Consider the following 9,714-nt stretch of genomic DNA (forward strand, 5'->3'; position numbering starts at 1 on the left):
AAGTTACCACCACTTAAAAGAAAAAAATACGCTAAAGCTGTATATCGTTGTAAAGGAACATGGTTTTTCAGGTTGGTTCATCGTACTTTTGACATTTCTATTTTTCTCTTATATCTAATTTGCAGTTTCATAAATTATTATTTTATTATAACATTCATTAAATATTTATTTTTATTATGTCAATAAATATTATTGTATTATAAAAAGAAATTATCAACGACAAAAAGTCGTGTCAAACAATATTGTTTTCTTTTCACATCAAAGCACATTTCCAAACACGGTAATTCTACAAACTTTTACTTCAAACACGACCTGATTTTTAAAAGTAATACTTCAGAGGATTTGAAAGCAACAAATTTTGTTGGTTTTACAGAAAAGTGTTTGGCCAAAAGAACTTAGAAACCTAGCTTCATGACTTACATATGTTCTGTTCTCTTCTCAATTGGGCGCAGTTTAGTTCCTGTTAAATTGACTACATTCTGCATTCTGGGTCTGCAGCACTGCACTGTGACTTATCTGTGCTCTTCATGCAAACCACTTGGTCACGTTCTTTGCCCCATAGCAGCAAGTAAAGACCAATTATGACAATGACTGAACCTATGATGCTGAACATTCATCAGAAACAAATTTCAGATACTGAATCTTATACCTAAGGTAAATGTCTCGCATGCTTTAAATCGTGGATAATGTGATCAAGATCCTTATATGCTAATAACAAAAGTGCTAATTAAGAAAAAAACATTAATCAATTAACTAAATATTCCCTATTTTTAAGATAAGGTTTTATTTTGGATTTAACAAAAGTACTTATATTAATGAGTGTAGGGATATCTTGTAATATAATTTGAAAAAAAAAACTATCATGTTAAAACCAGCTTTAGGAGAATTGCATTCTTTTGTAACTTTTGAAAGTAAAAACATTGAAATTATGAGGCATCGGTTATTACCTGCCCAGATAAAGTTTCTCACCAAAGACAAAGTAGGCTAGAATTGCCACCAATATAGTAGAAAGAGGGTTAAACATTGTGACAAAAACTGGTCCTCTTTTCTCATTGCACCATAGTTGAATGTAGATTAAAAAGCCAGCAACTACAACTCCCTGCCATCAATGTTTGATATCGTTAAAAGTATGGATTTTGTGCTTCCTTTTTGTTGGTACAAAGATTTTTATACACTTCATTTAACAGCTTATTATATATTATATATACTGACACCATATATTGTGGACCACAAGTCAATGTTTAGCCCCATAGTCCATGCAGAAGAGTCGTGTTCTATTATAACAGTAAAAACAGCTGATTGTGCTGCTCCAACAAAGCACATCCACGTGGTGAGTGAGAGTTGAGCAGGGTATCTTTTCAAAGTGGATGCCTGAATTCCACAGAAAACATGACAAAACTAAGAATGACAATTTCTAGTTACAAGCAAGAGCAGCAATAAGAATAGAAAGTAGAAACCAATAAACTAGTACAACTACTTGTGTGTTTCTATATTCAAGCCAGTTCTTCCTTTATGCATGTCGTGAAAAATGTGCACATAAAACTTGTAATAGTTTCGATTGAGTTAACGTTAAAACCTGCATAATGTACCATAAAGACCATGCAACACAGCTTGAAACTGTAAGAATTGAACCCTTTAACCAGTCTTCGGTGATAGCAGCACTTTTCCGTGGAATGTGGATCAGAGGACGCCATAAATTTCTCATGACGGGTCCTTTGTACAGTGTCATAATCAAAACACCAGCTAAGGAGATCATGGTCCCAATAACTTTTGCAATACCACGAGGATTCCAAACATCAACAACCTCAAACCTACATATAACTCAACTCTACTAAGGATTACATACATATATTATAGGCTTTGTTTAATAACTCTAAATTCACCTCGATGAAGAATTAAGCAAACCTGGTTGCTACAGCAATAATGAAGGTAAGGGAAGCTATGGTGTTGACCATGGAAGCAACAAAGGTCGGATTTGTGTAGTTAAGGCTTGCAAAGTACATGTTAAGGGTTACGCTAACCCTGAAAATTTTCATGTTAGACAAATAAAGTTCCACTCTGCCCTATGATTAGAATGTTAGAAGCAGCATGCATGGTCCTTACCCTAACAGCGAAAGCAAAAAAATTTCCATGAGAAGAGCTAATGTCAGCTTTGGTCTAGCATCTCTGCAGGAAAACATATACAGTGACATACATGAAAGAAGTTATAGATGATATAGCATAAGTTGAAATTGATCAGGAATGCAAATGCAAGATTTGATATGAAAAAGTGCTACCAGAATTGATAAACAAGCATTAAGCTTCAGTGAAACAAGTCAAGCATAGTGATGGAAGTGCAAATGAAGTGTTGAAGAGAAGTGGATACATGTACCTCTCTAGAAAGTATGCAAAAGGGAACATCACAACCGTGGCCACAATATGGCGATATGTTACATAGACATGAGGACTCATCCCATGATTGAAGGAGGCTTCAGTGATGAAATATAATAAGGTATATCCCACCTGGACTATAACCATGAACAGGTGTGGTTTTAACTCTCTGCACACGAACACATGAGAAACTCTTTTCTGTTGCTCCATAGCTTTAGCCATTATAGCGAATGACTATATGTGATTCAGAAGCTCAAAATATAGCTGATGATCGAGCTTGTTGAATGTGATTCTCATTGCATTTGATGCGGTATTATGTTCTTTATTAAATTCCTGACTAGACTATGTCTTCAGAATATGGATACTGGAGCAGAAATAAAAAAGGATATATTATCATTTTCAAATGTATACTGATTGGATGTTTACTTAACCGTAACTATAACTATTCTCTTTATTATTATTTGTTTTGAAGTTTTATCCATACATTTCAAAAAATAAAAAGAAAAAAGACTAAGTAATTATTCAGTTAAAAAATAGTATGTGATTATAAATTTATATTTCTATATTCTTAATTAATAATAACACAATGACACTTTATCATAAATAATAATTATAATATCAAAATTTTCAAATAATGCCTATACACATAGGTCTTTATTGATTCAAAATCAAAAGACTTAATAATTATTTGTTGGATTATTATTTAGTCATTATATTTTAACGTATTAGCTTGAAAATGATGATAAAAAGAAATATATATGGCTGAAAGTGCATATGACCCCCTAATACATGGTACGTCCCACTCATGTTATCCCATTCATTTTTGTACTAATCTAATTGGATATGGGGAAAATAATTCAGTGCTTTAATAAAATGATCCACAGCTGGTTGAGATGTTTTATTATATTTATTGAAGCAAGGAAAGGAAATATAGCACTATTTTTGGTTTTCTTCTACCTAAAACGCAACATCTAAAAAAATGAACTTTTATTGATTGGCGAGTACAAAACACTAGAGCAACGATAGCTCACACACAGCCTTAATGCAGATTATACCATCCAATTATTTATTTATAATTTATATATAATCCAAAATTCAGTGTCTCTCCTTCCATATCTTTTTATGTGGATTAATATTCTTTAGTTGTTTATAGGAATGGCAATGATCAGGTACAAATGTTACATTATATTATTTAATTTGCAATAAAAAAAATTATATGTTATCCATTTCATTAGTTATAAATATTCGTTTAAAAAATATTTATAAATATCTTAAAATTTACAAGTATTCATAGATATTTTTTAAAATTATTTTAAAATAAAATTATAAAAGAATATAAAACATAAATTTAACTAAATTAAATATAAATTAAAATTTAATTAAATTAAATTTACTTTAATAAAATATAATTTAATTTTAATTTTAATTAAATTAAATTTGATAAAATATAAATTAAATTTTAAATTTTTAATAAATATTCACGAATATATAAATAGTATAATATCCATCCACTATCTGTTATTGATATATTAAAATATTCACTACTTACTATTCATAAACAATAATTATTTACAAATTTTAATTACTCGTTACGAATCACATATATTTTTATCATACTAAGGTCTTGTTCATTTTAGGAGATTTGAGGAAAAGTAATTGAGTGGATTTGAGAGAATTTGAAGATAATTTTGGTTGTTATTTATTTGAATGAATATGGAAGTAAAAAAGAGTGGATTTGGAAGTAAAGTTTTTGAAAATTAGTGTAGGATTTAATTTATATGACAGATTAAAAAAATTTACTCCCAAATTCACTTTCACTTATCTCCAAATCTATTCAAATAAATAATAAAAGATTTATGTTCAGAATCTTTCCAAATTCTCTAAATTATTCTCTTCCAAATTCATTTAAGTGAACAAAAATAAAGTAATTATTAGATTGCACAAACTAATTGTTTGATTGAACAAACTTTCTATATGGAGCATATGAAGCAATAATTGTTATTCAATGATTTGTATAGTTTTTTATTTTCTTGAATGATTGCGCTTTTTTTTGTTAACTGTTTTACTATGAGGTGATGTTTCTTGTCAAAAAAACTTCTTTTGTTTGTATTTTTAATTCCTGATCACATGTCACTAATCCAATACTTTCGAATTATTTTCCTCGTCACTTAGAGTACAATATATAAAAAGATTAATTTCAAACACGTCGATTATAAGAAAATTATTGAATAATAATTAATTTTAAAAATAAAAGATAATCAATTACTATTAACTAATTTATATACTATTTTATAAATTAAAAATTATTAGTATAAAATAATTTATATTATGAATAAAAAATTATAATTAACTTATAAATTACTCTAAACTTATTATTAATAATTTTAAATTAGTTTATAATTTTAATTAAAGACTAATTTAAACCCTAATTTTTGGAAGTTTTTAATAGTTAAAGTTTGAAACAAATTTAAAATGATTCGTAAATTAATTATGATTTTTTATTCATAATAAAAATTATTTTAAATATTAATAACTTTTAACTTACAAAATAATATTTAACTTAATTAATATAATAATAAATTATTTTAATATTTAAAATTGATTGTTATTCAATGATTTTTTTTATAATAAATTATAAGATTAATCATCCTTGTTTTCAAGTTTTGCACATAAAGTTTATTTTGAACATATATACAAGTTTGAATTAAAAGAAAAAAAAAACCATTTAATTTCAGATAAGGATTAACAATACATTAATAGGGTAGTGCACTGAGCCTGGTCACCTCACATGATAAAACTAAGAAACTTAACTGTGCAATGTTTTTGTGGTGGATGTGATACTGAATTCCACTTCAGTTTTCTACTAAAATAATGCAATGCCATCAACCCTTTTTTAGTGCCTTCTTCGTAGCATAAGATGCCATCAAGTGCTTGCTTCGTATTTTCTCAGCCACAAATTTATGTAAACAATTTTAAAGTTTCGGTTTTTTGCAATCTCAACCTTTTTAAGCTTCCATTATATGCTTCAACTGTTCCACATGCTATTCCCTGTCAGCATATTTCAAAAACTTTTCATCCTTTTCATTATGTTCATTCCTATTTTATTTTTATTTTATAATGTAATATAATTCAATCATTATTAATATTATTATGGTTAAAAATTAAATTTTAAGTTTAAATCATATTTATATTTATATATTTTAAATTAAATTGATCTTATCTATTTTAAACATTCTCTTTTTATAACGAGAATATATATATTTTGTTTAATATTAATGAATAGTTTCATAATAATTCTATAATAGATTTTAAATCTAACTACAATTGACTTATAAAATAAAATTCATATTGTTGTTAAATATTCACAATCATAATCACGAGTAGCCTTTAACGGAGCACACTTATTTGAAACCCTTAATCCGGAATACTTTCGATATAGGAACCATTGTATTCGTCTGAATCGGTCACCAACTGATACCACTGTTAGCTCTATCCAGAAAGAAGTTTGTTGAAAAGATACAATATCAATAAGATCTGAACCCAACCACATAGGAATTGACGTCATTCTTTACCCAAAATTTTAAGACAATTGGTTAATGGATGTTCGACCTTATATAATATTCTACTTTCTCATTTTTACTTAATGAGAACTTAGATTCATTTTTTCGACCTTTTATATATATATATATATATATATATATAAATTGACCTTTTAAGTAAAATTTCCAAAAATTATTTATTAATTATATTAATGGTAATAAAAAAGAATAATATTTATTTTTAATTTCAAATTGAATAAAAAAAATAAATTTATATTATATATCTCAATGAAAATCTTATTTTATAAACTTCTAGATTTGAACAGGATGTTTTTTAGAACGAATAATAAAAATGTTATATAGCATAAAAACAGCTGCATATTACATTCTTGAAGGCACGTCCCTTCATACTTGCTATTGGTAATGAAGATTCTAATCAAGGATAGAATAATTCAGATGTAAAATTCTAATAATAGGGAGCATAAAGTTCATTCATTCGAGACGTAAAGTTTCTCTTGAATTTTTCACAAAAAATCTATATTATATTTTTCATTTTTCATAGAAAACACTTTTGGAGGGATCAAAGTGCCTTGAGCATATAAATCAGCGACGTATTACATTCAATAAACCACATCACATCAAAGGACCCAAACGAAATCTGTAATTTACTTTTATGAAATTATGTCAAGATCACAACTTTTGTTTACTGTTCATTATATGGCCCAATTTTACCTAACTAAATATCACAACTTTTCTTCTATGTTGTCGTGAATCTTGACAAATGTAACCAGTTTTGGTAATGGAATCTTTATATATATGTGTGTGTATTTATTCGTTTATAATAATAATATCATTAACAAAAAGAAATAATGAATTAATATAGATTTTAATACAAAAAATTGAGACAATAAATGTACGGTCTTATTTTTTTAATACATTGTTCAAACTTTTTTAATTTTACATAGCAAGGACTCAAATTCACATCGTGTTTGAATTTGAAGATGTATTTAGGAGAATAAATTTGAATAGATTTAAAAGAAAAAAGAAATGAAGTTGTGGATGTTTTGATCAAAGAAAAAATTGATGTGATTTGGAATAAAAGTTTGTGTAAGATACGATGGGCAGCAAAAATTAAAAAAAAATGTTTTATTAGATAAAATTAGATGATTATCATATTTTATATATGAAGATAATTGTGATATAAATGTAAATGTAAGTAGTATAAATTATGTTAAGATAAATATGAATTGTTATATAAAAAAGTTAAAGTTGAGAAAATGAAATTAAAATTAAAAAGGATTTGTAGGATTAAATCAATTATATTATTATTTATTTTTTTTATTATGGGGTGAATGATTATGGGATGCAGTGTGAAGAAGCTGAGTGGATTCTCTAGTTGTGTATTTTCGAATGTTTCACGTGATATATAATGATTCTCTCGTTTTCATCACAAACTTTTCATAAAGACCTTAAAATCAAAAGGAGAAAGTAATTTCGGGGTCGGTGACATGGTTTTTCCTCTGGTTCTCTTCACTTTAATGAATGAATACTCTCTCGTCAGAGTTACTCAGATCAACGCTTTCAAATTGCTGCAAATTCGTTAATCCAGACAAGACAGGCACTCGCTCTTCCATTGGAGTGATGAGTACTCACCCAGATCCAAATGCAACATTAATTTTTCATATCATATCCAATATTAATTTCTATTGTTGAAATAAATTCAAATTAAGATTTTTGTAATTTGTATTTAAAACATTATGACGTGGTATTGCATTGTGTGGAATAAAATATATAATAAGAAAAATGAACATTTATCATGTTTTTGTCAACTGTGCTAAATGATAATATTTTATGTATTAATTTTGTTTATGTAATGGATTGTGGAAAACAAGTCAATGAACCTCTAATTGAATATAGAAAAGAGATAACCTTTTTAGAAAAACCATATAACCCCTTCGAGCAGAGGACAAAAAAATTCACGCATAAAATTCGTGACAAATAATTGATATACGTGGATATTTATTACTCACAATATGTGGATATTGAGTATTTTAATACCCGTTTATAAACGGGTTAGGTATGAGTATTATACTATCTGTATTTGTAAATATTCGTTACTTGCAAAAAATAAAAATAAAATTTTAATTTATATTTTATTAAATTAAATTTAATTAAAAGTAACATTAATTTATATTTTACAAGGTTAAATTTAATTAAAATTAAAATTTAATTTATATTATATTTTATATATTTTTTGTAATTCTATTTAAATTCTATTTTAATAATTTATAAAATATATTTTTTTTTTAAATATTTGTGGGTATCCGCGGGTATCTACGGATATCTGCGAGTTTTAAAATACCCACAAGTATCCGTATAGATAGTAGATCGAATAGCGGTGAATGTTTTTTGTCAAGTCAAGTTACAGATAGACATTATCCATGTTCAACCTGAACTGATGTTATCCCTACCTATCTTTGGAGGTATGTTAATTATTTGTAAGGTTAGTATTGTACTAAATAATAAGGGAAAAAAATGAAATATTAACTTTAAAAGTAAAAAAAGAAGAAGAAGAAGACAAATGGAGTATAAATTCTTGTAAGATATAGAAAAGTACTACATTTTTGTTTAAGATCAAAAAATATTTATTTTAGAATACAATATAAAGACTAATCATTTTAGCCAGAAGTCTCCTGTTTTTAATGAGAAAAAACTTTAAATTCTTATTTAAATAAATAAAAATTTTGTATCATTAGAGGCTAAATTATAAGCCATTATATTATGTCACCATGAGGTAATAAAGTTTAATTGAATTTAACAGTGATATGTAATGTATTGAATTAAAGCTTACACACTTATAAAAATCTGGTCTCACTTCTCACTCACCTATGTCTTAATTTATATGTGATATAAACTATTGCTGAAATTAGAACATCTCTCTTTTGTAATAAAATTTTGTGTGTGTGATATTTTGATCCTCTAGAGTCGCAATATATACATTATGCATATACAAATGTGTATATGTATCTCAATATTATCACAAAATATATATATATATATATATATATATATATATATATATATATATATATATATATATATATATATATATCTTTCAAAGTTTAACCAACATCTTCAACGCATCCCATAATAAACATCTAAAGAGAATAAGAGAGAAGGAAAATCGATTGCTTACTTTAATTAATAATTCATAAGTTATTACCTCTTCAAGAAGAAACTATGTTATTGAAACAAATAACTTCTCAACTAAAAAAATCTAATAAGAGTTTATAGAGAATTTGAATTCTAAAGAAATGAAACTTTTAATGAAATATAGAATAAATTATTGTAACACTGTATTATTATTATTTATACAGTTAAAAAACTATATTTGTAAAGAAAATTTTAGGTCTTACATTATATACATTCTAATTATGTCCATCATGAAAGCTTATCCCTAACATATACAATATTAATGAAGGATTTAGTGTATGAAATTAGTGAGTGCTACCATTATCATCCATTTATTACTTTTCATCATGTTTAGACACACCAATTTGACCACTCTATCATGATCATCCATCCCAATACCAATTAATGATGGAATATAATATAGAAGTCCTCTTAGTAAAGATTTTGATATTTTAATAATTGTTTTTAATAATTGGTTTAAACCTCTTTTTTGATTCCTAAGTTATGAGCGGATGTTCAGTTTAGTCCCCGTTTTTAAAAATGTAAATCTTTGGTCCCGAAGTTATAAAAAATGTATCAAATGAGTCCTTTTTTAACTTGAAATACTGTTTTT

At 26.5% G+C, this 9,714-nt stretch overlaps 1 protein-coding gene across 2 annotated transcripts; it reads right to left on the reverse strand.

The window, feature by feature from the left end:
- Window positions 1–230: 230 nt before the first annotated feature.
- LOC106771055 (WAT1-related protein At5g07050) lies at window positions 231–2,718 on the reverse strand. 2 transcript variants are annotated; one of them, XM_014656944.1, is made up of 7 exons: window positions 2,372–2,718; window positions 2,104–2,166; window positions 1,906–2,022; window positions 1,577–1,811; window positions 1,213–1,371; window positions 948–1,099; window positions 231–597 (listed from the first exon to the last, which is right to left on the reverse strand). In XM_014656944.1, exons 1-7 carry the CDS (start codon window positions 2,590–2,592, stop codon window positions 543–545), a joined length of 1,002 nt encoding a protein of 333 aa, XP_014512430.1. In that variant the 5' UTR covers window positions 2,593–2,718; the 3' UTR covers window positions 231–542. The 2 variants fall into 2 exon arrangements, with proteins under 2 accessions (XP_014512430.1, XP_014512429.1); XM_014656943.1 differs by having other exon boundaries at window positions 231–605.
- Window positions 2,719–9,714: the final 6,996 nt, after the last annotated feature.

The sequence above is a fragment of the Vigna radiata genome, chromosome 8 (genome assembly GCF_000741045.1).
Source record: "Vigna radiata var. radiata cultivar VC1973A chromosome 8, Vradiata_ver6, whole genome shotgun sequence".
Lineage (NCBI taxonomy): Eukaryota > Viridiplantae > Streptophyta > Magnoliopsida > Fabales > Fabaceae > Vigna > Vigna radiata.

Bases quoted from the DNA above. Each gene is read 5' to 3' on its own strand.
- LOC106771055 (XM_014656943.1), bottom strand. From the start codon at position 2,592: ATGGCTAAAGCTATGGAGCAACAGAAAAGAGTTTCTCATGTGTTCGTG. The intron at 2,023-2,103 runs GTAAGGACCATG...GAAAATTTTCAG, and splicing joins TTTTTGCTTTCGCTGTTAGG to GGTTAGCGTAACCCTTAACA. The intron at 1,812-1,905 runs GTTTGCTTAATT...AGTTATATGTAG, and splicing joins ATTATTGCTGTAGCAACCAG to GTTTGAGGTTGTTGATGTTT.